This window comes from Ranitomeya variabilis, chromosome 1, assembly GCF_051348905.1.
Source record: "Ranitomeya variabilis isolate aRanVar5 chromosome 1, aRanVar5.hap1, whole genome shotgun sequence".
Taxonomy (NCBI): Eukaryota; Metazoa; Chordata; class Amphibia; order Anura; family Dendrobatidae; genus Ranitomeya; species Ranitomeya variabilis.
In genome coordinates this window covers 315,174,439-315,191,733 of record NC_135232.1, presented here as the reverse complement: position 1 = coordinate 315,191,733, position 17,295 = coordinate 315,174,439, and the positions used below count along the sequence as shown (strand labels likewise).

Sequence of the window (17,295 nt, the reverse complement as noted above, 5' to 3'; positions counted from 1 at the left end):
GGTGATTTGAGTGCCTTTGAACGTGGCATGGTTGTTGGTGCCAGAAGGGCTGGTCTGAGTATTTCAGAAACTGCTGATCTACTGGGATTTTCACGCACAACCATCTCTAGGGTTTACAGAGAATGGTCCGAAAAAGAAAAAAAATCCAGTGAGCGGCAGTTCTGTGGGCGGAAATGCCTTGTTGATGCCAGAGGTCAGAGGAGAATGGGCAGACTGGTTCGAGCTGATAGAAAGGCAACAGTGACTCAAATCGCCACCCGTTACAACCAAGGTAGGCCTAAGAGCATCTCTGAACGCACAGTGCGTCGAACTTTGAGGCAGATGGGCTACAGCAGCAGAAGACCACACCGGGTACCACTCCTTTCAGCTAAGAACAGGAAACTGAGGCTACAATTTGTACAAGCTCATCGAAATTGGACAGTAGAAGATTGGAAAAACGTTGCTTGGTCTGATGAGTCTCGATTTCTGCTGCGACATTCGGATGGTAGGGTCAGAATTTGGCGTAAACAACATGAAAGCATGGATCCATCCTGCCTTGTATGGAGCATCTTTGGGATGTACAGCCGACAAATCTGCGGCAACTGTGTAATGCCATCATGTCAATATGGACCAAAATCTCTGAGGAATGCTTCCAGCACCTTGTTGAATCTATGCCACGAAGAACTGAGGCAGTTCTGAAGGCAAAAGGGGGTCCAACCCGTTACTAGCATGGTGTACCTAATAAAGTGGCCGGTGAGTGTATATATATATATATATATATATATATATATATATATATATATATACATACATATACAGCTCTGTCAAAAATTAAGAGACCACCACATCAAAACCCTGTCATGGGCAGCCCAATCTCCAGACCTGAACCCCATTGAAAACCTCTGGAATGTAGTCAAGAGGATGATAGTCACAAGCCATCAAACAAAGAAGAACTGCTTAAATTTTTGTGCCAGGAAGCAGTGTGAGACTGGTGGAAAGCATGCCAAGACGCATGAAAGCTATGATTAAAAATCATGGTTATTCCACAAAATATTGATATCTAAACTCTTCCTGAGTTAAAACATTAGTATTGTTGTTTCTAAACGATTATGACCTTGTTTTCTTTGTATTATTTGAGGTCTGAAAGCACTGTTTGTTTGTTTTTATTTTGACCATTTTTCTTTGTCAGAAAAAAAAATACAAAATTTATTGCTTGGAAATTTTTTTGAGACATGTTGTCAGAAGTTTATAGAATAAATGAACAATTTACATTTATTCAAAAATTTACTCAAAAATATACCTATAAAGACAAAAATCAAACAAACTGAACATTTTGTTTGCAGTGGTTTCTTCATTTTTGCCAGAGCTGTATGTGTGTGTGTGTGTGTGTGTGTGTGTGTATATATATATATATATATATATATATATATATAATTATTATTATACATTTTTATAGCGCCGTTTATTCCATGGCACTTTACATGTGAAAAGGGGGCAAATATAGACAAATACAATAAGCATGAGCAAAAAACAAGGCACTAACAGGTACAGAAGGAGGGAGAACCCTGCCCGCGAGGGCTCACAATATGCAGAGGATGGGTGAGGATACACTAGGAGAGGGTAGAGCTGGTCATGCGCCGGTTCAGTAGCTTGAGGATCACTGCAGGCTGTAGGCTTGTCGGAAGAGGCGAGTCTTCAGGTTCTTTTTGAAGGTTTCTATGGTAGGCGAGAGTCTGATGTGTTGGGGTAGAGAGTTCCAGAGTATGGGGGAAGCACGGGAGAAGTCTTGGATGCGGTTGTGGGAAGAAGAGATAAGAGAGGAGTACAGAAGGAGATCTTGTGAGGATCAAAGGTTGTGTGTAGGTAAGTACCAGGAGACCATGTCGCAGATGTATGGAGGAGACTGGTTGTGGATGGCTTTGTATGTCATAGCTTTTTTGAACTGTAGCCTCTGGACGATAGGAAGCCATTGAAGGGCTTAGCATAGGCGAAAGGCTGGGGAATAGCGGGGAGACAGGTAGATTAGTCGGGTAGCAGAGTGTAGGATGGATTGGAGTGGTGCCAGAGTGCTAGAGGGGAGGCCAGAGAGTAGAAGGTTGCAGTAGTCAAGGCGGGAGATGATAAGGGCGTGCACTAGTGTTTTTGTGGTTTCGTTGTCGCGAAATGCGCGGATCCAGGAAATATTTTTGAGTTTGAGACGGCAGGAAGAGGTAAGGGCTTGGATATGTGGCTTGAAAGGGAGGGCAGAGTCGAGGATCAACTCGAGGCACCGAGCATGCCGGGACTGGGGAAAGTGAGCAGACATTGATGGATAGGTCTGGTGGAGGGGTAGAGTGAGATGGGGGGAAAGATGATTAATTCTGTTTTGTCCATGTTCAGTTTTAGGAAGCGAGCAGAAAAGAAGGCTGAGATAGCAGACAGTGTGGGATTTTGGTGAGTAAGGAGGTGAGGTCAGGTCCGGATAGATAGATCTACGTGTCATCGGCTTAGAGATGATACTGCAAACCGTGGTATTCTATGAGCTGTTGCAGGCCGAAGGTGTAGATGGAGAAGGGTAGGGGTCCCAGAACTGAGCCTTGAGGGACACCGACAGACAAGGGGCGAGGTGAGGAGGTGGTGTGGAAGAGGGAGACACTGAAAGTTCGGTCTGTTAGATATGACGAGATCCAGGATAGTGCCAAGTCTGTGATGCCAAGAGATTATAGAATCTGTAGCAGGAGGGAATGGTCCACTGTGTCAAATGCAGAAGACAGGTCCAGGAGAAGGAGGACAGAGTAGTGTCGCTTGCTCTTGGCGGTTAGTAGGTCATTGGTGACTTTAGTTAGGGCAGTTTCAGTTGAGTGATGGGGTCGGAAGCCAGATTGTAACTCGTCAAAGAGGGAGCAGGAGGAGAGGTGGGAGGACAGTTCAAGATGTACATGCCGTTCCAGTAGTTTTGATGCATAAGGGAGAAGAGATATCGGGCGATAGCTAGACACAGAGAATGGGTCAAGGGAGGGCTTTTTGAGGATGGGTGTGATCTTGGCATGTTTGAATGATGAGGGGAAGACACCAGTTGTGAGTGAGAGGTTAAAGAAGTGTGTTAGGGTTGGGATGAAGACTGTGGTGAGGTTAGGGATGAGGTGGGATGGGAGCGGATCAAGCGTGCAAGTGGTGAGATGTAATCTAGAGAGGAGGGTGGAGAACTGTGTGTATGTATATATATATGTGTGTGTGTATATCACACAAACACATAGTGGGGAAAATAAATATGTGCTGCACTGCTGATTTTACTAAATATATATAATAATAAAGCGGTGAGCTCAGATCAAAATATATGACCTGACTGCCAGGGCTCCTGACCTATGCTAACTGATCAGGAGAGGGGTGATAAGACGAAGTATTCCGATCTGAACATGGCCATTGTGCAATCTGCCTTAAAGTCCATGTCCATCTTTTCCCATTATGACCTTTTCTAGCTCCTTTAGTCTACACTTACAACCCCTGGCAAAAATTATGGAATCACCAGCCTTGGAGTATGTTCATTCAGTTGTTTAATTTTGTAGAAAAAAAAGCAGATCACAGACATGGCACAAAACTAAAGTAATTTCAAATGGCAACTTCCTGGCTTTAAGAAACACTAAATGAAATCAAGAACAAAAAATGTGGTAGTCAGTAATGGTTACTTTTTTTGTTAACCAAGCATAGGGAAAAAATTATGGAATCACTCAATTCTGAGGAAAAAATTATGGAATCTCCCTGTAAATTTCATACCCAAAAATAATGTCTGTATCTAAAAAGGAGTGATCACACTTTGGAGAGCTGTTTCACCAAGTGGACTGACATGAATCATGGCTCCAACACGAGAGATGTCAATTGAAACAAAGGAGAGGATTATCAAACTCTTAAAAGAGGGCAATGTTGCAAAATATGTTGGTTGTTCACAGTCAGCTGTGTCTAAAATCTGGACCAAATACAAACAACATGGGAAGGTTGTTAAAGGCAAACATACTGGTAGACCAAGGAAGACCAGAAACTTAAAGCAATATGTCTCCAAAACAGGAAATGCACAACAAAACAAATAAGGAACGAATGGGTGGAAACTGGAGTCAACGTCTGTGACCGAACCGTAAAAAACCGCCTAAAGGAAATGGGATTTACATACAGAAAAGCTAAACGAAAGCCATCATTAACACCTAAACAGAAAAAAACAAGGTTACGTTGGGCTAAGGTAAAGCAATCGTGGACTGTGCATGACTGGATGAAAGTCATATTCAGTGATGAATCGCGAATCTGCATTGGGCAAGCTGATGATGCTGGAACTTTTGTTTCGTGCCGTTCCAATGAGATTTATAAAGATGACTGCCTGAAGAGAACATGCAAATTTCCACAATCATTGATGATATGAGGCTGCATGTCAGGTAAAGGCACTGGGGAGATGGCTGTCATTACATATGCAATAAATGCACAAGTTTATGTTGATATTTTGGACACTTTTCTTATCCCATCAATTGAAAGGATGTTTGGGGATGATGAAATCATTTTTCAAGATGATAATGCATCCTGCCATAGAGCAAAAACTGTGAAAACATTCCTTGAAAAAATACACATAAGGTCAATGTCATTGCCTGCAAATAGTTCGGATCTCAATCCAATTGAAAATCTTTGGTGGAAGTTGAAGAAAACGGTCCATGACAAGGCTCCAACCTGCAAAGCTGACCTGGCAACAGCAATCAGAGAACGTTGGAGCCAGATTGATGAAGAGTACTGTGACACTCATTAAGTCCGTGCCTCAGAGACTGCAAGCTGTTATGAAAGCCAGAGGTGGTGCAACAAAATATTAGTGATGTGTTGGAGTGTTTTTTTGTTTGTTTTTCATGATTCCATAATTTTTTCCTCCAAATTGAGTGATTCCAAAATTTTTCCCCTATGCTTGGTTAAAAAAGTAACCATTACTGACTACCACATTTTTTATTCTTGATTTCTTTTAGTGTTTCTTAAAGCCAGAAATGTTATGATCTGGTAGCCTAGGAGCGGCATGAGACGTACTCTGGAGAATGTGGTAACTGTACTGACCGCAGACCCTGGACTTAACACCGCAACTAGAAGTAGCCGTGGGATGTACCTACCAATCCTAGACACCTCGACACAGCCGGAGGACTAATTAACCCTATAGATAGAAAAGGGAAAACTATCTTGCCTCAGAGAAAATTCCCAAAGGATAGGCAGCCCCCCACAAATATTGACTGTGAGAGGAGAGGAAAAAACATACACAGGCTGAAAACAGAATTTAGCAAAGGAGGCCAATCTAGCTAAAATAGGAAAGATAGGACAGAGAACTATGCGGTCAGTATTAAAATACTATGAAATGTCCACCACAGATAATACAAAAACTCCACATCTAACTAAAGACATGGAGGGTAAATCTGCCTCTCCAGAGATTCTAGCTTGGCTGCATAAATCCTTACACAGATAAAGCTGGACAAGAAAAAACATGCAATGCACTGAACAATGAGGCCCACAACATGTGGGCAGAAAAACAAGCAGAACTTATCTTGTAGAAATGAACTGCAAGCAGGAGCGACCAGGAAGGGATGTGAATCCTCCAGAAACAATGAACAACTGGCACTCACTAAAGGGTGAAGCCAGACTAAATAGCCCCGTCCGAAGTGGACGCACCTGATGACTGCTGTGAAGGACAAACAGCAGCACTACCACTTATAACCACCGGAGGGAGCCCAAGAGCAGAACCCACAACAGAATTCACAACACAGAAAGTTGCCATTTGAAATTACTTTAGTTTTGTGCCATGTCTGTGATCTGCTTTTTTTCTACAAAATTTAACAACTGAATGAACATCCTCCAAGGCCGGTGATTCCATAATTTTTGCCAGGGGTTGTAGTTTCCCAATATATAGGGACTATGGACCTACTCTTCTGATACAGAACTCCTAATCTCCTGACCAGACATGTAGATACATGCCACGATTCTTGCAGTCACCCTTAAACAGGTTGTCTAGTACTGAGGCCCATCAGTGCTTACTTCACACTTCTCTCCTATGGACATAATAGACATAGTGAGAGCTGCTTCTGGTCTCTCGCTTCTTCTGAATGTTTTTATTCATCCGTAGGACAGGACAGTTTAGGGAGTTTAGGATCCTAAATATTTAATTCTTATCACAGACATCACCCATCTCCATAATTGGGCTACTGACTGTTGCATTTAGATTGAACTTAATGTAGGGAAGATGGGACATCCTTAGATAGGTGCCGGTCTCTGAGGTGGATCCCCCATATTTTATACATCCATGGCAAAATGTTGGTATGTGCCTTACGTGTTTCATAATGGAATTCACGTTATACAGGAAATTATTTTATTATTAAGCTCTGTATATGAACCTTTGGATCCTATGCTTAACCCCTTAACGACCGCCGATACGCCTTTTAACGGCGGCCGCTAAGGGTACTTAAACCACAGCGCCGTTAATTAACGGCGCTGTGGAAAAAGTGAATAGCGCCCCCCAGAGTCCGATTTTCTCTGGGGTCTCGGTTGCCGAGGGTAGCCGAGACCCCAGAGAACATGATTCGGGGGTTTTTTACCGACCCCCGAGTTGCGATTGCCGGTAATTAACCGTTTACCGGCGGTCGCAACAAAAAAAACAAAAACGCGATGTGCCGTTTAATTTCTCTGTCCTCCGATGTGATCGCACATCGGAGGACAGAGAAATAGGGTCCCCGATGGCCCCCAATAGCCCCCCGATACTTACCTACCTCCCCCGTTGCTCCTCGTGGGTCCCCATGGGCGCCGCCATCTTTTTTCCGGGAAAAAATGGCGGGCGCACGCGCAGTACGCCCGACGCCCGGCACCCGGAAGATCTTTGGGGTCTCGGCTGCCGGGGGTAGCCGAGACCCCAAAGAACATGATCGGGGTCGGTTTGCACCGACCCCTGTTTTGCGATCGCCGGTAATTAACAGTTTACCGGCGACCGCAAAAAAAAAAAAAAAGCGATCTGTATTTCTCTGTCCTCTGATGTGATCACACATCAGAGGACAGAGAAATAGGGGGATTCGGGGACCCTAACATACTCACCCGGTGTCCCTGGGTCCTCTTCTGTCTTCTCCTGCCAGCCGGCTTTTTCCTTATGGCGGGCGCATGCGCAGTGCGACCGCCATCTGCTGCCATCTGCCGGCCGGCAGGAGAAGACGAGTTGGGGCTAAAATTAGGGTTAGAGTTAGGGTTAGGGTTAGAGTTAGGGTTAGAGTTAGGGTTAGGGCTAGGGTTAGGGCTAGAGTTAGGGTTAGGGCTAGGGTTAGGGTTGGGGCTAAATTTAGGGTTAGGGTTAGGCTACTTTCACACACGCGTTTTTTGGCTTCCGTCGCAATGCGTCGGAGAAAAAACGCATCCTGCAAAAGTGCTTGCAGGATGCGTTTTTTCTCCATTGGCTTGCATTAGCGACGCATTGCGACGGATTGCCACATGTCGCATCCGTCGTGCGACGGATGCGTCGTGCTTTGGCGGACCGTCGGCACAAAAAAAGCTACATGTAACTTTTTTGTGCGACGTGTCCGCCATTTCCGACCGCGCATGCGCGGCCGGAACTCCGCCCCCGCCTCCCCTCACAATGGGGCAGCGGATGCGTTGAAAAAACAGCATCCGCTGCACCCGTTGTGCGGCGCTTACAACCCTAGCGTCGGCCCGGCACACTGCGATGGGCCGAGTACGACGCTAGTGTGAAAGTAGCCTTAGGCTTCTATCACATTTGCGTCGGTACGGGGCGGTCGCAATGCGTCGGCCCGACGTACCGACGCACGTTGTGAAAATTGTGCACAACGTGGGCAGCGGATGCAGTTTTTCAACGCATCCGCTGCCCAGTCTATGTCCTGGGGAGGAGGGGGCAGAGTTACGGCCACGCATGCGCGGAAATGGCGGACGCGACGTACAAAAAAAAGGTTACATTGAACTTTTTTTGTGACGACGGGGCTAAAGTTATGGTTAGGGTTGGGGCTATAGTTAGGGTTAGGGTTGGGGCTAAAGTTAGGGTTAGAGTTGGGATTAGGGTTGGGATTAGGGTTACGTTTGGGATTAGGGTTAGGGGTGTGTTGGATTTAGGGTTTTGATTAGGGTTATGGTTAGGGTTGAGATTAGGGCTGTTTTGGGGTTAGGGTTGTGATTATCGTTAGGGTTGTGATTAGGATTATGGATCGGGTTAAGATTAGGGTTAGGGGTGTGTTGGAGTTAGGGTTGGAGTTATAATTTGGGGGTTTCCACTGTTTAGGCACATCAGGGGGGTCTCCAAACACGACAGCCAATTTTGCGCTTAAAAAGTCAAATGGTGCTCCCTCCCTTCTGAGCTCTGCCGTGCGCCCAAACAGTGGTTTACCCCCACATATGGGGCATCAGCGTACTCGGGATAAATTGGACAACAACTTTTGGGGTCCAATTTCTCCTCTTACCCTTGTGAAAATAAAAACTTGGGGGCTAAAAATCTTTTTTGTGGGAAAAAAAAATATTTTTTTATTTTCACTACTATGCATTATAAACTTCTGTGAAGCACTTGAGCATTCAAAGTTCTCACCACATATCTAGATAAGTTCCTTAGGGGGTCTAGTTTCCAAAATGTGGTCACTTGTGGGGGGTTTCTACTGTTTAGGTACATCAGGGGCTCTGCAAACGCAACATAACACCCACAGACAATTCTATCAAAGTCTGAATTCCAAAATGGCGCTCCTCTTCCGAGCTCTGCCGTGCGCCCAAACAGTGGTTTACCCCCACATATTGGGTACCAGCATACTCAGGACAAATTGGACAACAACTTTTGGGGTCCAATTTCTCCTGTTACGTTTGTGAAAATAAAAACTTGGGGGCTAAAAATCTTTTTTGTGGGAAAAAAAAATATTTTTTTATTTTCACTACTATGCATTATAAACTTCTGTGAAGCACTTGAGCATTCAAAGTTCTCACCACATATCTAGATACGTTCCTTAGGGGGTCTAGTTTCCAAAATTTGGTCACTTGTGGGGGGTTTCTACTGTTTAGGTACATCAGGGGCTCTGCAAACGCAACATAACACCCACAGACAATTCTATCAAAGTCTGAATTCCAAAATGGCGCTCCTTCTCTTCCGAGCTCTGCCGTGCGCCCAAACAGTGGTTTACCCCCACATATTGGGTACCAGCATACTCAGGACAAATTGGACAACAACTTTTGGGGTCCAATTTCTCTTGTTACCCTTGTAAAAATAAAAATTTGGGGGCTAAAAAAATCTTTTTTGTGGGAAAAAAAAATATTTTTTATTTTCACTACTATGCATTATAAACTTCTGTGAAGCACTTGGGCATTCAAAGTTCTCACCACATATCTAGATAAGTTCCTTAGGGGGTCTAGTTTCCAAAATTTGGTCACTTGTGGGGGGTTTCTACTGTTTAGGTACATCAGGGGCTCTGCAAACGCAACATAACACCCACAGACAATTCTATCAAAGTCTGAATTCCAAAATGGCGCTCCTTCTCTTCCGAGCTCTGCCGTGCGCCCAAACAGTGGTTTACCCCCACATATTGGGTACCAGCATACTCAGGACAAATTGGACAACAACTTTTGGGGTCCAATTTCTCTTGTTACCCTTGTGAAAATAAAAACGTGGGGGCTAAAAAATCTTTATTGTTAAAAAAAATATATTTTTTATTTTCACGACTCTGCATTATAAACTTCTGTGATGCACTTGGGCATTCAAAGTTCTCACTACACATCTAGATAAGTTCCATGGGGGGTCTAGTTTCCAAAATGGGGTCACTTTTGGGGGGTTTCTACTGTTTAGGCACATCAGGGGCTCTCCAAACGCGACATGGCGTCCGATCTCAATTCCAGTCAATTTTGCATTGAAAAGTCAAATGGCGCTCCTTTGCTTCCGAGCTCAGCCATGCACCCAAACAGTGGTTTACCCCCACATACGGGGTGTCGGCGTACTCAAGACAAATTGTATAACAACTTCTGGTGTCCATTTTCTCCTGTTACCCTTGGTAAAATAAAAATTTGGAGGCAAAAAGATCATTTTTGTAGAAAAAATGCGATTTTTTTTTTATTTTCACGGCTCTACGTTATAAACTTCTGTGAAGCACCTGGGGGTTTAAAGTGCTCACCACACATCTAGATAAGTTCCTTAAGGGGTCTAGTTTCCAAAATGGTGTCATTTGTGGGGGGTCTCCACTGTTTAGGCACATCAGCGGCTCTCCAAACGTGACATGGCGTCCGATCTCAATTCCAGCCAATTCTACATTGAAAAAGTAAAACGACACTCCTTCTCTTCCAAGCTCTGCGGTGCGCCCAAACAGTGGTTTACCCCCACATATGGGGTATTGACGTACTCAGGAGAAATTGCACAACAACTTTTGTGGTCTAATTTCTCCTGTTACCCTTGTGAAAATAAAAATTTGGGGGCAAAAAGATCATTTTTGTAGAAAAAATGCGATTTTTTATTTTCACGGCTTTACGTTATAAACTTCTGTGAAGCACTTGGGGGTTCAAAGTGCTCACCGAATATCTAGATAAGTTCCTTAAGGGGTCTAGTTTCCAAAATGGTATCACTTGTGGGGGGTTTCCACTGTTTAGGCACATCAGGGGCTCTCCAAACGCGACATGGCATCCGATCTCAATTCCAGCCAATTCTGCATTGAAAAAGTCAAACGGTGCTCCTTCACTTCCAAGCTCTGCGGTGCGCCCAAACAGTGGTTTACCCCCACATATGGGGTATTGACGTACTCAGGAGAAATTGCACAACAACTTTTGTGGTCTAATTTCTCCTGTTACCCTTGTGAAAATAAGAATTTGTGGGCGAAAAAATCATTTTTGTGAAAACAAATGCGATTTTTTATTTTCACGGCTCTACGTTATAAACTTCTGTGAAGCACTTGGGGGTTCAAAGTGCTCACCACACATCTAGATAAGTTCCTTAAGGGGTCTAGTTTCCAAAATGGTATCACTTGTGGGGGGTTTCCACTGTTTAGGCACATTAGGGGCTCCCGAAACGCGACATGGCGTCTGATCTCAATTCTGCATTGAAACAGTCAAACGGTGCTCCTTCACTTCCAAGCTCTGCGGTGCGCCCAAACAGTGGTTTACCTCCACATATGGGGTATCGGCGTACTCAGGAAAAATTGCACAACAAAATTTGTGGTTAAATTTCTGTTTTTACACTTGTGAAAATAAAAAAAAATGGTTCTGAAGTAAAATGTTTGCAAAAAAAAGTTAAATGTTCATTTTTTTCTTCCACATTGTTTCAGTTCCTGTGAAGTACGTAAAGGGTTAATAAACTTCTTGAATGTGGTTTTGAGCAGCTTGAGGGGTGCAGTTTTTAGAATGGGTCACACTTGGTTATTTTCTATCATATAGACCCCTCAAAATGACTTCAAATGAGATGTGGTCCCTAAAAAAAAATGGTGTTGTAAAAATGAGAAATTGCTGGTCAACTTTTAACCCTTATAACTCCCTAACAAAAAAAAAAATTGTTTCCAAAATTGTGCTAATGTAAAGTAGACATGTGGGAAATGTTATTTATTAACTATTTTTTGTGACATATCTCTCTGATTTAAGGGCATAAAAATACAAAGTTTGAAAATTGCAAAATTTTAAAAATTTTCGCCATATTTCCATTTTTTTCATAAATAATCGCAAGTAATATCGAAGAAATGTTACCACTAACTTGAAGTACAATATGTCACGAAAAAACAATCTCAGAATCAGTGGGATCCGATAAAGCGTTCCAGAGTTATAACCTCTTAAAGTGACAGTGGTCAGAATTGTAAAAATTGGCTCGGTCATTAAGTACCAAATTGGCTCTGTCACTAAGGGGTTAATCTTGTATAGCAGGTTGTGTGAATTGTAGAGCTAAATATAGAGCTATGACACTGTAAAGATATACTAAAACTAATCTGCATCATCATTTTTTTTGGCTCTGCTTAGACCACAAAAAAAAAATATGGTAATCCAAATTTTTACCAAAAATGGATATTAATTTGCCTCTCATATGATTTTGTTAGCTGTCGCAGAAACCATCATTCGGTCATACAAAAGAGCGCTTGCTCAGTCGAGCGCTCCTGTGTTGTCTATGAGAGAGCTGCTGCCATACATCTCAGATGGTGGCTTATCTCAGGGAGAACAAGAGGATAGGCATTCTAAAATGAGACATGTCTGAAGGACAATCGGTAGGCCCACATGCACATTAAACTGTTGTCGGAACCCATCGATACTGGATGCTTTTGCCAGCTGTAGTCTAACGTGTATAGTGGCCTAAAGTCTTGGGATTTTATGGAAAGACCCATTCACATAGATAAAGACAGATCAACTGCCTGTGGTATCATCAATTGATGATAAAGCAAATCATGCTGCAAAGTCTTTTTTTTTATTACACTACTTATTTATGTATACTTTGTGAAAAGGAGACCTATAACTTGTGGCAAACAAAGATACCTGTAAAACTACCTAAATCCAGTCATAATCTTTCCTTACAGCTAAACATGGCAAAATGCTGTGAACCTGTCCTTTCTGGCTTTATGGAAGGGCCCCTGACCTTCCCTCCCACATATAAGTATGATGTTGGGACCAACATCTATGATACTAGGTAAGTATGTATGTAAAAGAGTACAATGCATTAGCAGATGTATGGAAGTTTTCACATTTTGGGTTATTTTCTGGAATTATGTGCACTTAAAGGGTTGACCGGTCACATATTGATAGCTTATCCTTGTAATAGGTCATCAACATCGGATCAGTGGGGTCCATTACCTGGCATCCTCATCTGTCAGTTATAAGCTCAGGCTGCTGTCAGAAATAAGCATTAAGCACAGCTGTGCAGCGAACTTCTATTCAATGTGCAGCAGCTGCTGCGGAGCAGAACAGCACCAATTCTATCCATAGGAGGTGTGCTGCAGTACTCGGCAGCTGCTGCTACACATTGAATGAAAGTTTACTGTACAGCTGTTTTCAATGGTTACATCTGACAGTTGCTGGGTAAATGGCACCAGATAGGTGACTGTGCAAGATGATGGACCCCTATTGATCCAATATTTATGAACAATCTCTTTAAGCTTACCTTCTGTGGAATTATCTTTTTCTATATTCATGCAATATTTAGTTCTAAAAAGAGAAAGCCTGCATGGACTGACCGAATTCTTTGGAAAATGAAAAATCCAATTTCACAGTCTGACACGAGCAGCAGTGTGTCAGCGGGCCTGTCAGCAACACTGCTCAGCTATGGATCTCATATGCAATACACAGAGAGTGACCACAAACCTGTGTCTGCTATTTTCACCGTAAAGGTAAGATTGCAGTCAATATCTTTCAACAGAAATGAATCGATGTCATTGTCGTCTTGTGCACACCAGTCATCATTAATACAGAGATATGGTGTCATCTCTACCAGTATGAGGAATGCTTTGGTGTCATCTCTACCAGTATGAGGAATGCTTGTAGAGCCTAGACTATAGGATATTATTTTATGCCATTCTGGGGTTTTGCATAGGTATTGGCATAATGATATTGTTGGTATTGCAAAAAGAAAGGATAGACGGTCTGCAGTCATACTGGTGTATTCTAACTTTATGTTAATATCCTCATTCTGGATGTAAGATCTTATTAGGTGGAGCAATACCAAATATAATGGGTACGATCTACAGACAAAGCAATGCGGGCATTCGCATATCACATTCATCGGCTCTCATTGAACTCTGGGCATTATTCTGGATTTTGACTCTTTGCTGCTATAAGAGCACCAGCGAAGCTTTTAGTAAGAAGCGGTCCACATTTCCACTCAAACAGAAACAATTTAGTGAAGATGAGCATCACAGTGACCATCCAGCTGCATCATTGTCCATGAAATTTCTACAGCTGAATAGTCGTACTCAGTCCTTCTATTTCATTACTTTGCTAAATCTTAGTAGCAGCAAAAAGCTTCTATCATAATTAGGCCTCATTCAGACCTCTGTTTGGAGTTGTCTGAATCATGGATGCTGCTCTGTGCGCTTTTCCTGATTTATTAAGAGGCGTGAGGAGCATCTGCTCCAAAATGCCCCCTCATGAAGACCAGCAAGAGAATCGTTGAAATGTTTTTGGAGAGTTTCTGCTCCAAAAACTCATCAAATAAAACTCCATGTGAACACACCTTTACAGTTGTTTGTTTTGTTTCAGTTTCCCACCTGTCTTGTTGCCCCACTTGTGCACATTTCGGTACGTGATGAGTGGATACTGCCTGCAGATGCCCGTGTTACCTACCTGTGGTCTCCTCTTTACATGAAGAGTTCTTGGGACTGGATTGGACTTTATAAGGTGAGAAGCAATAAATAGGTGTATAATTTATCTTATAAATTCTAGTGGTCTTACATCTTGTCCTGCTTTATTTTCAGGTTGGGTTTCGACATCATAAAGATTACGTGTCTTATGTGTGGGTGAAAACAGAAGATGAAGCAGATGGAGGAAGATACCAGCACCAGGTTGTTAGCTCACAGCTTTACCAGTAGAGCAGTACAGCAAAACAATGAGATCATACAATATTATTTGCCATGGTTGTCTTGAAATCAATATATTCCTATCACAGGTAATGTTCAGTGAAGAATCACTTCCCAGAGGCACGGGTGAATATCTTCTTGGCTACTACAGCAACAACATGAACACCCTAATTGGGGTTACAGAGCCTTTTCAGGTAAGTGAAGTCCCAGTTCCCATTTACATTCACTTATTCTTATTCTGTAAGAAACTGTCAACATTTTCTTTTCTCTATCAGTATTTTGTTGTACCTTCACTCTTTGCCCCAGATCTCTCTGCCAGGTTCGGAACCGAGCTCAACTTCTGACAGCTCAGACTCCAGTTCAGAGGAAGATAACAGCACTCAAGTCCTCCTCCGGCCCAAATCCCGATCTCGCAGTCCCAGCCCAAATGCTCGTTCCCCACGAAGCAGAAGTCCAGCACTTGCACGATTGCACGACCTTATTCTTCCCAGTTCTTCTCGACAGAAGAGTCGAAGCCCTTCCCCATGTGGGGCTAAAAGCCCCAGACAAGAGAGGCCTCAAAGGCCACGATCTAGAGATACTACTCGTGAACCCAAAGGTAAAAAAGTCCACCGTTCTCAAGTCTCCCAATCCATTGCTGTACCATGTGTGAGACCAGCTGCTGTGGGCCAAGGTTTTAGTCCAAAAGGAATAACCCCTGTCTCACCTAATTCATCCGGTCTAGACACCAGTCTGACAGTTCCAGCTCTTATAAAAAATACAGACTCCAAAAATCTAATTCAGAGTTTAGAGAAAGCAAATTAGAGAAGATGTTGTGTTATCCTTTCAGATTGGTTGAACGTTTATCTGCTCATTAGATAGTTAATCAGAGGTATTTTATGAACCATTACAACTTGTAGATTGTGACTATGATGTATGTCAAATTTGAAATTGTGTTAAGTGCAGTTCTCAAAGACAACCACTGGGTATCACTGAAGGCACATTACAATCATTCAGGCTTATGGAAAACCTAGTCATTTTTTCTATACAGCAGTCAACCGCTCATATGAATAGAATATGACTTTGACTAGTCTGACGTACTGGCTGACTTACTTACAGTTCCGTGGGTAAAAAAACGAGAAATCTGATTAAAATGAGACCAAGTCTTTCTAAATTAAAAAAGAATGTGGAAGGGAGTTTAGCTGTTGTTGTACAGAGAACCGTTATGTAAAAGGATGTACAAATGGATCTGATAACTTCATACAAATGTTCTATGATGTGTTAACGCAGAAATGAAAATAACACATATACAATTGATATACTATATATTTTATCTTCAGTGTGTATTATGTATTATGAGAATTGCCATCTCAGTTTGAGTGGGACCCCAAATTGTTCTTACCCTTTGCACCTTCACACTCTTACCAGATGTGCCATACCCACTCAGCTGCCCTTTTCTTGCACTGTTGTACTATTCTAATAAGTTCTACAAGTGTCCTGGTGTTTCGTTATTGAAGAGAATGTGTTGATAAATGTGCTGACAAAGAAAGTATGCATGTGTGTGTGTGTGTGTGTGTGTGTGTGTGTGTGTGTGTGTGTATATGTATATATATATATATATATATATATATATATATATATATATATATATATATACACACACATACACAGTTGTGCGAAGTGTTTGCTCTCCTCCTCATTTCATATTCCTTTGCATGTTTGTCACAGGGAAATGTTTCTGGTCACCATACAAATTTAAATATTAGACAAAGATATCACGAGTAAACACAAAATTCAGTTTTTAAATGAATTTCTTTACTATAAAGGGAATAAGAAACCCAAACCTGCAGTGCCCTGTGTGAAAAAGTGACCCTCCCCCCCTTAAAACATACATTAACTGTGGTCTATCACGTTTTTGGGAAGCTGAGTTCAAATTCACTAGCCACATACGCAGGCCTGATTACTGCCACACCTGTTCTCAATCAATAAATCACTTAAATAGGACCTGCCTGACAAAGTGAAGTGAAGTAAACTAAACGATCCTCAAAAGCTAGACATCATGCCGCGATCAAAATAAATTCTGGAACAAATGAGAAACAAAGTCATTGAGATTTATCAGCGTGGAAAAGGTTATAAAGCCATTTCTCAAGCTTTCAGACTCCAGCGAACCAGAATTATCCACAAATGGTGAAAATAAGGAACAGTGGTGAACCTTCCCAGGATTGGCTGGCCGACCAAAATTACTCCAACAGTGCAGCAACAACTCATCCAAGAGGTCACAAAAGACCCCACCCACAACAGCATCCAAAGAACTGCAGGCATCCCTTGCCTGAATTAAGGACAGTGTTCATGACTCCACCATAAGAAAGCGACTGGGCAAAAATAGCCTGCATGGCAGAGTTCCAAGACGAAAACCATTGCTGAGCAATAAGAACATAAAGGCTCATCTCAGTTTTGCCAGAAAACATCGTGATGATCCCCAAGACTTTTGGGAGAATACTCTGTGGACTGAGACAAAAATTTAACTTTTTGGAAGGTTTATGTCCCATTACATCTGTTCTAGAAGTAACACAGCATTTTAGAAAAGGAACATCATACCAACAGTAAAATTTGGTGGTGGTAGTGTGATGTTTTGGGCTGTTTTGCTGCTTCAGCATCTGGAAGACTTGCTGTTGTAAATTGAACCATGAATTCTGCACTCTATCAAAGAATCCTGAACGACAACAGCCATCTGTTCGTGACCTCAAGCTGAAGCGCACTTGGGTTGTGCAGCAGGACAATGATCCAAAACAGACCAGCAAGTCCACCTTTGATTGGCTTAAGAAAAACAAAATTGAGACTCTGAAATGGCCTAGTCAAGGTC

The 17,295-nt window shown here is 42.5% G+C and overlaps 1 protein-coding gene across 1 annotated transcript in view; it reads left to right on the top strand.

The window, feature by feature from the left end:
• Nucleotides 1-15,928, top strand: part of INPP5J (inositol polyphosphate-5-phosphatase J) — a 104,056-nt gene extending 88,128 nt beyond the window's left edge. The window contains exons 8-13 of the mRNA XM_077297339.1: nucleotides 12,462-12,571; nucleotides 13,085-13,268; nucleotides 14,137-14,274; nucleotides 14,352-14,438; nucleotides 14,543-14,647; nucleotides 14,760-15,928. Coding sequence (XP_077153454.1) covers nucleotides 12,462-12,571; nucleotides 13,085-13,268; nucleotides 14,137-14,274; nucleotides 14,352-14,438; nucleotides 14,543-14,647; nucleotides 14,760-15,257 — 1,122 coding nt within the window. The 3' untranslated portion in view covers nucleotides 15,258-15,928. The remainder of the gene's footprint in view (nucleotides 1-12,461; nucleotides 12,572-13,084; nucleotides 13,269-14,136; nucleotides 14,275-14,351; nucleotides 14,439-14,542; nucleotides 14,648-14,759) is intronic.
• Nucleotides 15,929-17,295: the final 1,367 nt, after the last annotated feature.